The sequence below is a fragment of the Lissotriton vulgaris genome, chromosome 7, assembly GCF_964263255.1.
Source record: "Lissotriton vulgaris chromosome 7, aLisVul1.2, whole genome shotgun sequence".
NCBI classification, from domain to species: domain Eukaryota; kingdom Metazoa; phylum Chordata; class Amphibia; order Caudata; family Salamandridae; genus Lissotriton; species Lissotriton vulgaris.
Window position 1 is genome coordinate 1,701,241,696 of NC_141695.1, and position 17,571 is coordinate 1,701,259,266.

At 44.6% G+C, this 17,571-nt stretch overlaps 1 protein-coding gene across 1 annotated transcript in view; it reads right to left on the reverse strand.

Moving 5' to 3' along the window:
* The window catches only part of LOC147706352 (solute carrier organic anion transporter family member 4A1-like), a 184,704-nt gene that overhangs the window by 152,892 nt on the left and 14,241 nt on the right, over nucleotides 1-17,571 (reverse strand). The window contains exon 3 of the mRNA XM_086932844.1: nucleotides 7,071-7,192. Within this exon, the coding sequence (XP_086788970.1) occupies nucleotides 7,071-7,192 (122 nt within the window). The remainder of the gene's footprint in view (nucleotides 1-7,070; nucleotides 7,193-17,571) is intronic.

Here is a 17,571-nt window from a genome sequence, read left to right on the forward strand (position 1 = left end):
GCAAAATGAGGATCCAGAACTGCATGTTGAAAGAAGTAGTGTAATTGCATTGAAGCATCTGTATACTCCTTACTATCCATATGTAGGACACTGAAGTGCTGATCCGCATCGATAGCACACAACACACTTGTTTCTTTGAGTGCATGTCTTGAGTGATGACCACCGAGGTGAAGTAATCATGTTATAGGATATGGTGCTTGGCAGTGTGATGGATAAGGAAGTGTGAGAGACAGCAGCGCATTTTGTCGTTTGTGTAATGCTGATACCATTGACTAGCTCTGAACATCCCTTTATTTGTTGACAATTGTTTTTTATGTTCTCAATCCCATTTCCTTTGCTGGTGGTGACAGGAGGTTGATTACTCTGGGCTTCATTACAAGTTCACCATTATTTCCACGGGGAGATACTGGGGCCAGAATTTCTGATACGGTTGGTATTGCGAAGTGCGATAAAGGGGATCAAAGTTGTTACCCTCAGAATGGAGAATAACATGTGAAATCAGCAATACACAGTCAAATTCTGAATGTTTTCCCTCCTTTAAGAGGAAACAATGGGAAAAAATCTGCAACTGCCTACCACTTGCATGAAGCAGGTGGTAAATGGTTGGGGATAATCTTTAGGTCTCACCTGCGTGAGTATGCTCTAGCGAATAAGTCTACTTTAGTCCTGAGACCCTCAGGAGTAAAGTGGAATTCATTCCCCAACGAGTAGTGTGCAAGGAGGCACGTTTGCAGAGTGGTGGAGAAAGGGGGCATGGCCTCAAAAGCCCTCTCAGCAATCCCCCTGTACGGAACTTAGTGGAGGTAACTAGAGGGCTAGTTGGCCCCCAAGGACCCTCTAGAGCCAAGGGCACTCCATCCCCAACCACTAGCGTGCCAGGAGGCGTGTGTGCAGAGTGATGGAGAAAGGGGAGGGGGTATACTAGTTGGCGGGCTTTTAAAACAGAACATCTTTTCTGAAGACCCCCGCATCCCTGCTGAAACCCCGCATCCTTTGGGAGCTGGCAATGCTTTTGGAAAGAGGGAGCTGCTAAAAATGTAGCTCCATCTGTCCAAAAGCAATTCTACTCTGCTTCGAGTAATAGAGAGCATGCTACATGCTCTTGCTTACTTGAAGCAGAGCAGAGTTTGCTACGGCTTGGCGGGAGCTGTAATGCTCCCGCCAAGCCATAGCAAAGTGCAATGTCATCACTTAAACCTCAGGATTAAAGAGTATTTAATTCCCCAATCTAAAACATGCCAAAGGGCGTGTTTGCACACATGTCACATCAGGCCCCCTTCCTTTACTATTGAGCACAATATTCCTCTAAAATCAGCAGAACCACGAATTCCGATTTACTCACCTGTTATCATGAGAGACGTCAGTGCTGCATCTTTGAGCCCACTACTGATCCTGAAAAGTAATTCTAACCATACTTACAGTAACTTGAATGTCCACCCATAGGCTAACATTGACTGGTTTCACTTGGAAATTCTTCTAAGTGTGGAGTTTTGGAACTTAAAAAATTTCCTCTCAAATCAGCCAAACTACGAATTCCGATTTACTCACCTGTTATCAGGAGAGACCTCAGTGCCATAGCTGCCAAGGTTTCAGATTGCTGTGAGTGACATTTTCATAATTTCAGTGTAATTATGAGTGACATTTCAACGACTATGAGTGACACTTTATCGCAAGCAAAATCAAGCAAGAAAGACAAGGGTTACATATAAATAGCAGAAATTGCATCCATTTGAGCAACTAGAAAGTCTAAGAAGAACTTAAAACTGCTGAAAAGCACCAGAAATGGAAGTGCACTGCCTGGAGACAGACTGCTGTTATAAATTAAAGAGGGCAGGTTGGCACTGCAGCTGGTCTGAATATGATTTTATTAATCTGATCATTCATAACGGTGCATCAGACCATCCTTCCTTGAAGCCACCCCGCGCCAACTGGGTCCCCTGGCTCCTACCCTTGCATTGGCAATCAATAATAATGGCATGATAATTCATTACAGCACTTTGAACTCGAGGCCGCTCTCTTGACAATCGAGTTTCCACTGCAAGAAGATGTTAAAGGCCCCAAGTAAACTGAAATTATGAAAATGTCACACAGCAATCTGGAACCTTGGCAGCTATGAACACGGTCTGATCTAATCATCAGCTGCTGTCTAATTAGAGTCAGACTAAGTCAAATGAGTAACTCGAGCCGCCCAGCGCTGCATAAGGCACCTGACATTAAGTATCGGAGAGCCCGTGTCAACGAGGTTAAGACACACCGTCACTAAATTACATTATAGGTCACAGCTTAGGCTGGCTGTATTTCAAAAACTCCGAAGTTGTTTCCTGTTTTACAGCTCATGGCTGCACGGCTCAGGCGGTCAGCCAGACACAGAGGCCCGGCCTAAACTGCACCAGATCACACAAGCTGCACAGTGCCACCAGCAGCCAGCCACTTGCTCGCCTCTGCTAAACTTTAGTGACGGGCGCAAATGCATTAATTAATAACCAGCAGAAACTGACACTAAAAGTCGTTGACACTCGCAAGACACAAATGCCCACATGCATCAAGCATTTTTGGAGTCGCAAACGGTGCGATTCCTTAAAATCGGCCGTTTGCGATTCCAAAAATGTTTTTTGAGATGCATCATTGGTTTTAGTTGAAAATCGCTAATTTTGCGATTTTCTAAAATGCGATTGCATTTAAGGAATCACAATTTTGCGATTCCTTAAATGCAATGCATCATTCTTTAAAAAATTGCGATCTTGAAGATTGCAAGTGCAAATTACCACGAGGTAGAACCTCGTGGTAATTTGCGAAAAATGTTTAAAATGCACTCATTTGCATTTTAAACACTGTCATGTTACAGACACACATGTCCTTAGGACATGCGTGTGTGAAACATCCATTTTAAAATACATTTCAGGGGTGCAGGGGGGGGTCCTTTGGACCCCCCCCTGCACCCATGGAATGCATCAACATTTGCAAATTCCAATTTGCGAATTCGCAATTACCATTGATTCCGATGGGCCTTTTGGCTCATAGGAATCAATGGGAATTGCGAAATCGCAAATTTGAATTCGCATAATATTTGCGATTCGGTAAAAATTGCGATTTTTAACGAATCGCAAATATTATGCACTTTCAATAATGCATCCCGTTTTGCGATTCCTTATTTGCGATTCGGTAAAAATCGCAAATTTGGAAACGCAAAACGGGAGTTTGATGCATGTGGGCAACAGTTCTTAGCAGCGAGGCGAGAGGAGCAATTTGGTGAAGCAGGTGCAATTTGGTGAAGGAGGCGCGACTTTCCTCCTCACAATAAAATCTATAAAGAAGTAAACCTGTAATGTGACTTTAAATGGAGAAATCACATTCAAACTAATTTTACTAGCAAGCCTTCTTACTACAAATTGGGCACATAACAATAATTTGAAAAAGTACTATTCGGTGTGCTTTGTTTATTTTATGTACATATCGTAATCTGCAGTGAAATAACCCAAAACTTTATAAAGAGAATCGTAAATCTTATTGCAGTCAGATTTCTGGCTTACCTGACTGGAAAGTGGCGTTGAAACGGTTAATGACACTGTGCGTCCTTGGCACATGGTTTGGGCCAGTGTAGTGTACTTGGCAGGCAGTCCCTCGCTTACAATCCCAGTGTCCTCTATAGACTTCTCCCCAGGGTCCAACTCTGTCCATGCAGGCCCGGCGGTGCTACGTTTTACTGCCCCCTGCACCCTCCTGGGACTGAATGACTGTGTCTCTGCAGCCTCAGGGTTTCTAGAGTGGGGCTGCTGACCACAGCTATCGCCTGGGCTCTGATTTCCCACAAATGAGCAAGGAGGCCGAGGGCGATGACTGTGACGATCCAGAGCGGGATGCATATCGGTGAGTGAAATTACATTTCACTCTGGTGACTGCGAGGGCAGGTGAGTGCGGCCGCGCTCTTTACAGCTGCGGCCTAATTGCTGGTGAAGTGATGCAGATGCCCTGCAGGCCTGGGGCGGTGCGGGATAAGTGGTGTCTCGAAACCTAGCTTTGGGGGGTGCGTGCTCCTGCCACGTGCTCTTCCAGCCAAGTATCAATAAACAGCACGGCTTCAGCAGGAGGGCTCCAATATGCGCAATGTGATATTGCTGTACAATAGCTTTTGTCCTCCCGACCTCAGCCTACACTTTCTAATCCTCCGCCGCTTTTCTGCACTTCCTAGTTCCGGACGTGACGCCACTACCGCAGCCGGCACCTCCGGATATAATCCCGCCCCCCTGGTGTGCCACACAATGATTGACAGCTCTGAGCTGCTGCCTGCAGTATCGAGAGAGCAGCCCCCCCCCCCCTGCAGACACTGTGAGGAGTCTGGGAGTAGCCCCGCCGGCGCCACACCATTGATTTCGCGCATTCTGTTTCCATGGCATTGGCAACAGGAGTCGGACAGCAGGCAGCTCCTGGCAGAGACTAAGATACATTGTAGCGCGCCGCTCTCAGCTACACAGAGCTGAGAGCTGCAGTCTCAGTTAACTGTTAGGCACTCCGGCTCTCTCAGAACAGCAGAGAGAGCCCGGGCACAGGAGCGCCGCTGCCGCGCCTGGCACAGGTCGAAAATGCGTGACAATGCATTTCAGTGCGGTGACGCGGATCACCGCACTGAAATGCGTGAGCGTCACACCTGTTGACTGGTTTCACTTGGAAATTCTTTTAAGTGTGGAGTTTTGGAACTTTAAAAAATTCCTCTAAAATCAGCCGAACTACGAATTCCGATTTACTCACCTGTTATCAGGAGAGACTTCACTGCTGCATATTTCAGCTCACTACTGATCCTGAAAAGTAATTCTAACCATACTTACAGTAACTTGAATTTCCTTCCATAGGCTAAAATTGACTGGTTTCACTTGGAAAGTCTTCTAAGTGTGGGGTTTTGGAATTTAAAAAAATTATTTTTAAATCAGTCGAACAACGAATTCCGATGTACTCACCTGTTATCAGGAGAGACCTCAGTGCTGCATCTTTCAGCTCACTACTGTCCCTGAAAAGTAATTTTAACCGTACTTACCAGTAACTTGAATTTCCTTCCATAGGATATCATTGCTTGCTATATAAAATATATATAAATAAAAAAAATATAAAAGAAAAAATTATTACAATTTTAATATTTTTAAAAACTTTTTTTTCAATTTATATTAAAAATATGTAATGTAATTAAAAAAATAAAATGTCTAAAAATAAATACTTTAAAACAATGTAGTAAATCAGTATAAACAAAATATAACAATTAATACATTAAAATATTATCAGTTACAAAACCTTTGAAATTCACTGAAAAAACCATAGGTTTCAGCCACGTTATAGTTAGGAATTAGCATTTAAAAAACCTTAGAAATTCACTAAAAGAAACATAGGTTTCAGCCACGTTATAGTTAGAATTAGCATTTAAAAAACCTTGCAAATTCATTGAAAAAACCATAGGTTTCACACATGTTATAGTTAGCTGGAAAGTTCACTCATACAAAACCATTGAAATTCCCCCGTTATAGTTAGTTCAGCTAACTATAACTCGCGCGCCCGCAATGCACTGCTGATGACGTCACATATTACATCACTCATGACATGGTCAGTGAATTCACTCATGACATCACTGATGACATCTCAAATGACATCACTGATGACATCACTGATGACATTTGAGATGTCATCATATATATATTGGTATATATTATTGTATATGCTCAAGGATCCCCGCGAATGGGCGGGACTATTCAGTGCTTATGAAATCCATACTTATGCGAGAAACGCCTCAACCCCACAATTGCATAATTCCAGAAGCCTTGACTATTATACAAATGTCACTATTACCCTACATCGACTAGGGTTCAATTATTTATCACTGAGCTTTAACACATAAAGACATCTGCAGTGATGGTAGTTACTAACTGAGGTTTCATAATTTAAAAGAGCACATTTATCACCCATTAGTTTGACCTGCATTAATTTTTCAATTAAGCTGTTAGTGCATTATTTCATATGCACTAACATAACTATGAAAACACAAAACACTTAAAGACTTTTTTTTAATCAACCTCTCTGACCCTGCCAGCACACTCACTGACTCCCGCCCCCAAGCACTCCTATCACAGTTCTCACTACAAGAGTTTCAAGCACATGAAGACAGCCTGGAAATGTGGCAAATAAACATTGCCGCACTTTCAGACCTTCTTCCTTTACATGTATTTGCAGAGGCATTTGTGCCCCCCTGGGAACCCTTCCATGTGCCCATTGCCTAGACTCAATCTCTGATTGTATCTTTGTCTTTCGCTCTTTAAAGCACTTTCCTGCCTTTGAGCTATGCAAAAAACATATGGTCATATGTCAGAATATAGTATACAGAAATATTGTCTGAGATACATGATTTGTCCTAAATAGCGTTTATCAAAATATTATCCCACTGGGTGTAGATTTTGTATTATTAGCTCCAACAGAAAGATACTTTTGTAAACATTATTTACAACAAAATATTTATGGACGCTGATATTCTGACAATTATATTCTGGTCTCACTCTACCACATACATACATACATACACTCTTAATGACTTTTCACAAGCACTGTACAAGCCATCAATGTGTAGTGAGAATGTTTTTGTAAATTAGGCCCTGGATTGGTGGCATGTAAAGTCAATTAGAAAACCATGCCCTTCACAAATTAATTTACAGAAGCAGAAATGTGTTATTAGGAGTTGTTTTGTAATTGCATAGTTAAGCAAAATGTGCCTCTTTCTTGTCACACAATTGTGTGTTTGTTTCTTTAAGGAAGAGCTGCACTTCTGTGCCAACACTATGACATTATCCAGAGGATAACAAATCCAAAAATGGTGAACTCTAAAGATGCTTTCTTTTAATTTATAGTAGGTATTAAATTTGCCTTAAGTGGCTCATCCTGTGTTTTTTATCAGCATACGTACCATCAAGTAGTTCACTTAAACAGATTCCTCAATTGCTGCTCACAATTGGACTGAAAATGCTGGAGCCCAACCAAAAAATACACATCTTTTGTCCAGTAGACCTTCAAAAATTGAAAGCGGATGCATAAGTCCATACCTGGAAGCTGTTGAGGGTACCCCAGGAGTGGAACAGAGATCAGAAAAGCAGCTGCACCGGCTCCTAGGAAGCCCATCCACCAGGCCCCTACCCAGAGGGGATTCTCAGGGGTAAGGTCAGTGCTGAAAGAAATGAGAGAATACACCCTTTACATAAAAGTGTGAAAAGGTTACAACAGTGTCATTAATCCAAACAGATGCTTTAGTGGTGGACTGAAATTGAACCCCTTTGGCTGCGGGGCAAATTCCACCGCGGTGCGAAGGGGGGCGGGGTCGGGCGTGGCGCTCGCATACTAAGGACGGCTTCCGGTCGTCATAAATCACGCTGGGCATGTGCTCATGACGGCTGGAAGCCGTCCGAACTCCGCCCACTGATTAATTCTCTCGCACAGGCGGGGAATTAATCCCGCGTGGACGGAGCGGCAATGTTCGGATGGCTCCCGGCTGTCATGAGCACACGCCTACTGTGACTCATGACGGCCGGGATCCATCATGAGCACTCAAGCAGTTAAATGTTTATTAATATGTTTTTCTTCAGGAAGACACTAGTTCTGCCAAACACATTTTTTTTCAGTTGTATTTTTTGTGAGTACTTTTATGATATTGTAGATTCATGCTTTTTTACTTCTATCATTCTTCTGATTTCTACCACCCCTTTCCGGTTCCAGGTAACTTCTTTAAACAATTTAAATTTTGGATAACGTGGAGATCCAAGAGAATGACAAAGTAAGATTTAAGTGATCTAGTGTCAATGGCCTTTTGATGAATAAGTAACTATGGAGCTGTAATATGAGTTATGGCCTTATGTAGCTGTCAATGATTTAGCAGATATGGAGCAACATTTGTTGAAACACAGCCTTCTTATATACAGAATATAACTGAAATGAAGTAATCAACAATATTACATGTTTAGTTCTTTAATAGCAAACATATCTCAAGGACAAGGTAACAACCTTTCCCATAAGCCAGGCTCCCTGCCAACATCAACTAAAACAGCAACTCAAACCAAAGTATGCTAACAATGTCTTACTTTGACCTATAACATACGTCACTGCCTGAAGTAGCGGCCGATGTTTGATTCGAGTGGCAGGGCAGGTGGGGTGATGGGGGCATAGGGGTCGTGAAGGGAAGGGGGAAAATAAAAAAGAATAATTAAAATAAAAACCTTACTATAGCCGGCCGCGTCCCGCTCCTCTGCTCCTTCCTCTTCTTTAGGCACAGGCTCCCAGCTTTCCCTGCGGCAAATCCTGAAACTGCCCTTGCATGAAAGTAGCTTCAGGATTGGCCTGAGCTCTCCCGATTAGCGCTCCAGGACAGATTGGGAGTCTGTGCCTGCTCTCTTAGGGCCTGATTCACAGAACTAACGTAAGACAAAATCCTAAACTTACTACCTTTGGTATTCACAGAAGTTAGGATTTTGTCTTAAGTTTGTCTTAAGACAGACTTAAGACAGACTTAAGTTAGGATTTTGTCTTAAGTCTGTCTTAAAATAAACTTAAGACAAAATCCTAACTTCTGTGAATACCAAAAGTAGTAAGTTTAGGATTTTGTCTTAAGTTAGTTCTGTGAATCGGGCCCTAAGAACTTCACTGAGCATGACGTTTCACCGGCCGGAGATGGCTGGCCAAACCATCATGTGCAGTGTTGTCAACCCCCAGGCCCCGCCCCATAGATGACAGGAAAGGAGAAATAAAACGAGTGTTGTTTTCTTTTTCCTTTTTGAACGATTTTTGGGGGGGGCTGACGCTCCTCCACCATAGCGGAGGAGCCGCTGCTGAGTCTGCCTGCCCTATAGACCTCAAATTTTCCGTTTTTTTTTTAGTCTCCTCCTCTGATGTTAATGGACTGGAAATTGAACCTTACGCTGAAACGCAATCAACTGAAGTAATAACTTGGAGGGTCATAGCAGTAAAAATGGCCATTTTAAAAACGAAGCGCAAAATGCTGGTCAGGTTATGTTTTCATAAAAATAATTACGTTTTACTATTGTAAATTTTCAAATTATCTATGCAGTTCAATGAGACTGCGATGCTGACCCGAGCTTCCAAATGACAGGTGCATTGAAAAGGGGTGTACAAAGCTGGTTGGGTTCGCCAAAGGAGTATAATACTTGTTTTTCTTCAAAAATGCACATCTCCCCACCCTCAAAACACAATTATTCCCCACTTGGCTGCTATCCACAGGCACCAATATGAGCGAAGGAGAAGGGTGAACGTGTCACTCGAGATTTCTAAAATCCCTCTCCCAACCCTTCCACAATCCAGCTTTATCAACCCCCCCCCCCCCCCACACATTACCTAGGGGCCAGTGATATAAATAGGGCCAGAGGTGGAGCACTGGAGTCAGAATTCGCATGTCAGCATGTTTCCCTTCCTCTTTGTAGCACAATCTGGGCACTAAGCACCTTTCATGTGTAGTGTCACACTCCTTTACAGCACCCTTTTCAAACATAATTCATACACACATTGTTGCAAACATATCCCCATATGTACTTCCTTTTATAAATGTAGTTAGCTCTTCTTACCACCGTCTTCTTGTTTATTAGCGCTGTAAATAGTTGGTGCTATTATTATGTAAATCAGTGGTAGGCCAAGATGGCGACCGCGCAATACACATCTATCTGAGTTCTTTGCAAGACCCCTCTTGTAGGGGTATTTCTGTGATGAGTCATAAGCATTTGAATAGTCCCGCCCATGTGCGGGGACCACGGAGCACTTAATTAGATGCATCTTCTTAAGTTGTCAGTTTTCGCCTTTCTTCAGGAAGGCCTGTGTAGACACTTAAGAGATGGAAAGACAATAATGCAGCCTAACTTACTAGGCTACACTGGCCATTACTTCATCTTGAAGCGAAAAAAGGTAGCCAATACTTTTAAAAGGTTGCAATTTATGGAGCTTAATACCTATAGAAAACTCCACTTCACAAAACCCCTTTTTTCATGACAGAAATGAAAAGGTTGGACAGAAAAGCGCCCCGTAGGCTGCCATTATATGTCTGAAAATGGATACAGTTCCTTAAGAGTCTCCAGAGACCACCAGTATCCCATGATGCACAGCTAGTGGCAGTTACTTCAGTTCTTTTTGAAGGCGTAGAGACATGACCACCTAGGCTGGATCCTGGAGACGTCTGCTTCTTTCACCGGGGAGGATGGAGGGTTGCTTCTGACTTATCACGGAAATACCCCTACAAGAGAACTGGAGTTACAGGTAAGAAACTATTCCTTCTTTTGTAGGGGAACTCCGTTGATAGTCATAAGCATTTAAATAGACTAGCAAGCCCATCCCAAAACCCTCTAAGCGGTGGAAGAAAACAGAGAAGTGACATTTCCCTTTATGCAAACAGATTCAGAAGGGAAGCTTGTCCAACCTGAGTATCTGCCTTCTCATCAGTGTCCACGCAGTAGTGTTTTGTGAATGTATGGACTGATTTCTAGGTGGCAGCCTTATAGATTTCTGTAATAAGTTTATTACGGAGTAAAGCCGCAGTAGCCACTTTTCCTCTGGTAGAGTGAGCCCTAGGCTTACTAGCAAGAGTCTTGTTGGCTTTCTGGAAACAAATCTGAATACATAACACAGTCCATCGGGAGATGGATTGTTTGGAGGTAGCTAGAGAAGCACGAATAGAGCCCTAGTTTACAAATAACTGATCTGCTTGGCTAATATCCTTAGTTTTGTCCAAATAAAACTTCAAAAACCTCCTGATATCTAGGGAATGAAGTGACCTGTCAGCAGGAGAAGAGGGACCCTGAAAAAAGGTAGGTAGTGAAATAGTTTGATTTACGTGGAAATCCGAAATAACTTTAGGGAGGAATTTTGGATGTGCCCTCATCACCACCTTCGAGGAATGAAAAACTGTGTATGGTTCTTGACAACATAGTGCTTGGAGTTCGCTAACCCTGCGGGCAGAAGTAATGGCTACAAGGAAAGCTGCCTTCCAAGGCAGATGCTAAGAGAAGCCCTATGAATAGGTTCAAAAGGCTCCCGCATCAGTCGAGAAAGAACCACACTAAGCTCCCAAGGAGGAGAAGGACGTCTGAAGGGAGGAAAAACTTTCCTCAAACCTTCTAGAAAATCCATAATGACAGGGATTTTGAAAAAGGAAGTTTGTGGAGGGCATTACCTATAAGCAGTCAGAGCTGCAAAGTGCACTTCAATGGAAGTAAATTGAAGGCCCAATTGTGCCAAATGTAGCAAATATGGGAATATCACTTCTTCCTGGCAGGAAGTAGGATCTGCATTCTTTGAAACGCACCAAATGCAGAATCTTTTCCATTTATATGCATAAGAAGTGCGTGTAGGTGGTCTTTTAGCTTCTTTAAGTATCGTCATGCAGTCCTGATGCAAATTCAAATGTCCACACTGCACTAACTCAGGACCCATTCCACCTAATTCAATGACGAGAGGTTGGGGTGCACCATCTGTCCTCCGAACTTCGTGAGAAGGTCCAGCTGACATGTGAGCCGGAGATGCGGCAGGAGAGACCGGTGGAGAAGGTCCGTGGACCACCACTGACGTGGCCATTCCGGAGCAATGAGGATCATCTTGCCCCGTGACTGCGAAAGCTTGATGAGGACTGCCGGGATCAGGGGTATCGGAGGAAAGGCGTAGAGAAATCTGCCAGACCAGTTCATCCACAGGGCGTTCCCCCGAGTTCCCGGTTGGTAGAACCTGGAGTCGAAATTTTGGCATTTGTTGTTTTCTGCGGTGGCGAACAAATCAACCTCTGGAGTACCCCATCTGCTGGTCGTTTAAGACCCATTCATGGTTTTCCTGAAGGAGTCTGCTTGAGCGTCGGCCTCAGCATTTTGAACACCTGGGAGGTGAGTTGATGTGATGGTCAGGTTTCTGGCCAAGAGCCATCTCCAGATCATCTGGGTTTCCTGAGATAACGGTTGTGACCTCGAGCCACCCTGCTTGTTGAGGTAGAACATTGTTGTTGTATTGTCGGTCTGAACAAGTAGGGAGCTGGAGTGGAGTGATGGTTGAAAGGCTTTCAGAGCCAAATGGACTGCTCCTAGCGCCAGTAGATTGCTGTGGTATGTGGATTCCTTCGTGGACCACTTGCCCTGTATCTGCAGGTGGTCTGTATGTGCACCCCAGGCGAGGAGAGACGCAACCTTTACTATGGCTTATTTCGGTATCTACTTGTGGAAGGGGATCCCCCACAGGAGATTGCCAGGAGAACATCACCATCTGAGAGACTGAAGGGCATGCTGTGACAGCTGGATCCTGTCTTCCAAATCCCCAATTCTCTGATCCCATTGATCCTCCAAGTATTCCTACAAGGGTCCCATGTGGAGTCATGCATTTGGAGTGAGAAAGATACAGGATGCCATGGAGCTCAGAAGAGAGGAGACCTTCCTCACTGTTGTGGTGGAACTTGAGCCTTCCGAAGGATCGATAAGCGTCTATCCTCAAAGGATATACGTTTGCCGTGCGAGTATCGATAGTCGCTCCCCGATATTGAAGACACTGGACAGGTGCCGAGACGGACTTCAGGTGGTTGATGTGGAGAACCAAATGAAGGAGAAGATCAGAGATCCAAGTGAAATGTAGTCGAGCTCCCTGATAAGTGAACGCCTTGATCAGCCAGTCATCTAGGTAAGGGTAGACAAACACCTTGTGCTTCCTCAGATGGGCAGCCACTACTGCCATTCATTTTGAGAATGTCCTGGGAGCTGACTTCATGCCAAATGGAAGCCCACAGTATTGATAGTGGTTGTTTCCCACTATGAATCTCAGGAACTTGCGATGCTTCTTTACTATGGGGACGTGAAAGTATGCGTCTTGCAGATCTATTGCGCATAACCAATCCCCCTGATGAATTTGAGGGTAGATTTGATGCAACGTTAACATTCGGAATTTCTTTCTCCGAACCCACTTGTTGGCGTGTCGTAAATCAAGAATGATTCTGAACTCGTTCTTGTCTTTCTTTTGGACCAGAAAGAACCTGGAATACAGTCCTGTTCCCCGCTGTACAAGAGGAACGGGTTCTATTGCCCTTTTTTGTAAGAGAATGTTGGCCTCAAATTGCAACTGATGTAGTTGGTACTGTGAGTGTGTTGGAGGGACCGATGGAGGAGGGCTGGTGAAACGTAGCGAGTACACATTTCGAACAATATTCAGCACCCAATTGTCCTGAGTTATTTTTTGCCACTCTGCCAGGAAATTTTGAATGCTTTCCTCTACTGGAGTGGGTAACAGAAGCAGGGGAAGAAAGGATTCAGGGCTTAGAACCAGCAGGCGCCTTATTCCCTTATGTAGGTTGCTGGCCTCCCCGTTCCTTAGGTTGACGTTTCTGAAACGGTTGGAACGATCGCTGCTATGATTGCTGCTGATTTGTCTGATGACCCTGGCTTCAAGGTCTCCATTTTCGCCTTCATACGAACCATCTCCTCATCCGCATGAGAGCCAAATAGAGTAGTGCCAGAAAAGGGTAAATTCATGATCGGCTGTTGAACCTCGGGTTTAAGCGAGGTGAGGTGTGGCCAGGAATGTCTTCGGAGTGCCACTATGTGACAATAGCCATGTGCCGACAGGAGAGATGTGTTTGTCGCTGCACTTATTATTTGGTTGGACACCATAAGTCCTTCAGTAAATATCTCTGTAAAGTCCTCCCTCTTGTCCCTTGGCAGGAGGTCTGCGAACTGTTGAAGGGATTCCCAAAGGAAACAGTCATAACTGCCCAGCAGGGCTGTAGCACTAGCTGCCTTCATTGTAATGGCTGCCGTGTTACATACCTTCCTCCCTACTAAGTCTATTTACAGCTTATCTTATCAGGAGGTACGGTTGACCTTGGAGCCGACGCTTGTTGTTTCTTAGCTGCCACAACAATGACAGAGTCTGGTGTGTGGTTCGTCCAGAGGAATGTGGGATCTTGCTCAGGCAGGCGGTATTTTTTCTAAAGCCTGGAAGGAGCGGATTTGATGGAAGAAGGTGTGAAGAATATTTCCATTGTTGATTCCAATAAGCCTGGCACCAGAGGGAGCAAGGGACGAGAAGCTTGCCTCTGCTGGAGAGTTTCGAAGATGCCTGAAGTTGATGGCACAGGGGTGGACAATGGAATATTTAGTTTGGACACCCCTCATAGTAGTACCTCTTGGAAGGTGGTAATGTCGTCAATAGGAGACACCCTTTGAGGAGGAGAGCCCGAAAGTGTGGGCAATTATCTCCCAGTACTTGTGGAGGAAGTGTTTCTGGAGTGCCGGGAGCGAGATCTCTCATAACGATGTCTGTGATGAGAGCGTGTGGATGAACGTTGGTGGCTGCGAAATCGATCCCTCGCACGAGACCTAGACCTCTGTCTTCTAGGCATAGCAGGAGTCATGGGCCGAGGAGCAGCAGGCCCCGGAGGAGGTGGAGGTGGAGGCAGTGGAGGTGGAGGAGGTAGTGGCAGAGGAGGCGGAGGAGGAGGCGTAGGAGGTGGATGATCCGCTGGTCCAGGAGGATCAGACTGGGGTGGAGTCCTCGTAGGTGAATATGTACGTGAGCACTCAGAATCTGATGAATAAATCAATCTCCTCCTTTTTCGAGCTGCCTGAAGAGAAGAGGAGCCAAAGATTCATTACAAGATCTCGCCCTGGTCGACAGCGATCTTTGACGTCGTCTTGACCGGGAACTCCTCCTCGACATCGACAGGCTCATGGTTGATCGAATCTGCGATTGGTGCCGTCTCGGCGTAGAATGCCAGTGACTCTTCGACATCGACCGTCGGTGACTCCTCAATGGCGATCATCGGTTGATTTTCGACGGCGATCGTCGGTGCCTCTTTGACGGCGATCGCCGGTGCCTCTTCGACGGTGATCGTCGGTGCCTCTTCGGCGATGATCGGCGGTGTCGTGCCGACACCAATCGTCGGTGGCTAGTCAACTTCGATCAGCGCTGATGTGTCGACGTTGACCGAGGACACAACGTCTTCGACAGCGATCTCTGCCGTGAGGGAGAACAAGAAGGTCTCGCCACTCTTCTCTACGTGGAGCGTCAACGCTGCTTCGACCCAGAGCCCTGAGTCGATGGTGAACATATCGTCGCCATATCTGCCCTCAACGACCTCGTCCTCTACGTCGACCGGGACCGGCGTCGTTCTTCCACTCTTCTTCGCTTGGGGAGCCCCCAGAGGATGAAGACAGGGTTTTGGTAGAGGACTGACCCTCTCCTTACCCAAGAGGTCTCACCTGTGGATGCTGCTTGCTGTTTTCATTCACTCCTCTGCCCCTTGAAGTCAAATCTTCTCCCTGTCACGCAGGGTGCGCTTGGAGAAGGATTTATAGATGGAACATGTCTCAGGAACATGAGAAACAGGTAAACACAAAATACACACTCTGTGTGAATCAGATTTGGCCTTTTTTCTTCCACAGTCAGGAAAAAAGGGAAGGCATTTTGACTAATAGACTGTGGAAAATCTGTCAGAAAAAGACAGCAAAAAGTAGAGAAAAACTAAAAACGTCCAGTGAAGTTGTAAAAAAGTAAATTCTGAAGTGATTTTTGATGAAAAACACAAAATGAGGTAGAGATCAATGCTCCAGGGTCCTGTTAACAGAAGCCGGAAAAAAGAACTGAAGTAACTGCCACTAGCTGTGCATCATGGGATACTGGTGGTCTCTGGAGATTCTTAAAGGCACGGTATCCATGTTCAGACATATAATGGCAGCCTATGGGTGGCTTCTCTTTCCAACCTTTTCATCTCAATCATGAAAAAAGGGGTTTTGTGAAAGGGAGATTTCTACAGGTATTAAACTCCATAAATTGCAAAAATTTTAAAGTATTGGCTACCCTTTTTCACGTCAAGATGAAATAATGGCCAGTGTAGCCTAGTTAGTTAGGCTGCATTATTGTCTTTCTATCGCTTAAGTGTCTACACAGGCCTTCCTGAAGAAAGATGAAAGATGACAACTTAAGAAGATACAGGTGGGTGGAACTATTCAAATGCTTATGACTATACATGGAAATTCCCTACAAGAGAATCCTGTTAAACTGCAGCGTTCAGACACTATAAACTCAATAAGAGCCACCCACAGGGGTGCCACAGCTCAGGCGGCAGCAATGAGTGAAAGAGAAGCGGCTCTGGGGAGGTTGGTGCTGCAGTGGCAAGGTGGTTTCTAGAGGCGTGCAGCCTGACCTTAGACAGCTCATAAAGCGGAAAACACTGCAGGAGCTAGGGAGCTCCCCAGATGGCTGTGGATGTAAAGAGAGTGCCCGTGGTGTGCGGGAACTGAGTGGGGGCCAGATTGGAAGCCAACGCCCAGGAGAAGAGCCTGGCCCTCCTGGTGAGTGACTGGTCTTTGGAACTGGGGAACTAGGTTTGAGTCTCGGCGTTGGCTCAACATCCTGTGATTCTGGGCAAATCACTTAATCTCCCTGTGCCTACCAAAAATGAATTTGTCCTTGTGTAATGTAACTGGTACTCATGTAAAGCACTAGGAAAAGGCTGAAAATGTAAGACTTTCATAGAACGGTAATCAGACGAAAACACATTCTCTGCAAAAATAACATTGCAGGGCAGCTTAGGTTTGCAAAGCAGTGCCTGAATAAACCACAATACATTTGCAACAGTGCCCTCTTGACACGAGACCAAAGTGGAGTTGTTTGGTTATAATGAATAATAACATCTTTGGGGAGCACCAATTACTGTGTATTACCACAAAAACTTCACACCCCATGGTGGTGGATTAGTGAGGATTTGAGGCCACATTAATACTGCTCTATACCAGTACATTCTAGTGAAAAGATGAGGCCATCTGCACAACTGCTAAAGCTTAGCCAAGGGTGGATCATGCAAAAGAACAGTGATTCAAAGTACACTATTAAACCTAAGAATGAATGGCTGAAAAAGGAAAGAATTGGGATGTTGGACTAGCCAAGTCTAGGTCCAGACATCAACCCTTCTAAAATGCTGTGGGGGGTCCTAGGGAGAGCTGTACATAAACAAATGCCTAAGACATCACCGAGCATAAGCAGTTCTGTAAAGGGCAGTGGAGCACAATTCCTCAAAGTGATGTTTGAAACTGATAAAACTCTAACATGATCCTTTTACTTCATTTTATTCCACACTGTACTGAATCTCTGTATGAACTTATTTTTGTTCACAGATGCCTTTTAAATGTTCGTTGAATTATCTGGTTAATTGATGCCAAAATAAAAATTGTAAATGCTATTGTTATATCAGGTTGAATTTATCTACTGTCTGGAATAGATGAGGACTAAATATAGGAAGGATAGAGTACTTTCTCTTTCATATCACTGTAGAAGTTGCTGCATCACTACTGCAAAAATACCAGGTTTAATTTACTAATATAGCTGCTTAGAAAAACACCACCATTTCAAGTGTTACTAAGGTATATGTCTCTGGTGATGGTCCTACCTGTCTTCTGCATTGACAGGCCTAAGCCTGATGCACTGTGTACAATAGATCTGCCTGAGGGGCCCATTACAAGTCCGGTGATTTTCTGCCCTTTATTCCCCCAGCCCCACTCCTGATAATCTAGAGGGGGCAGAAACAATCAC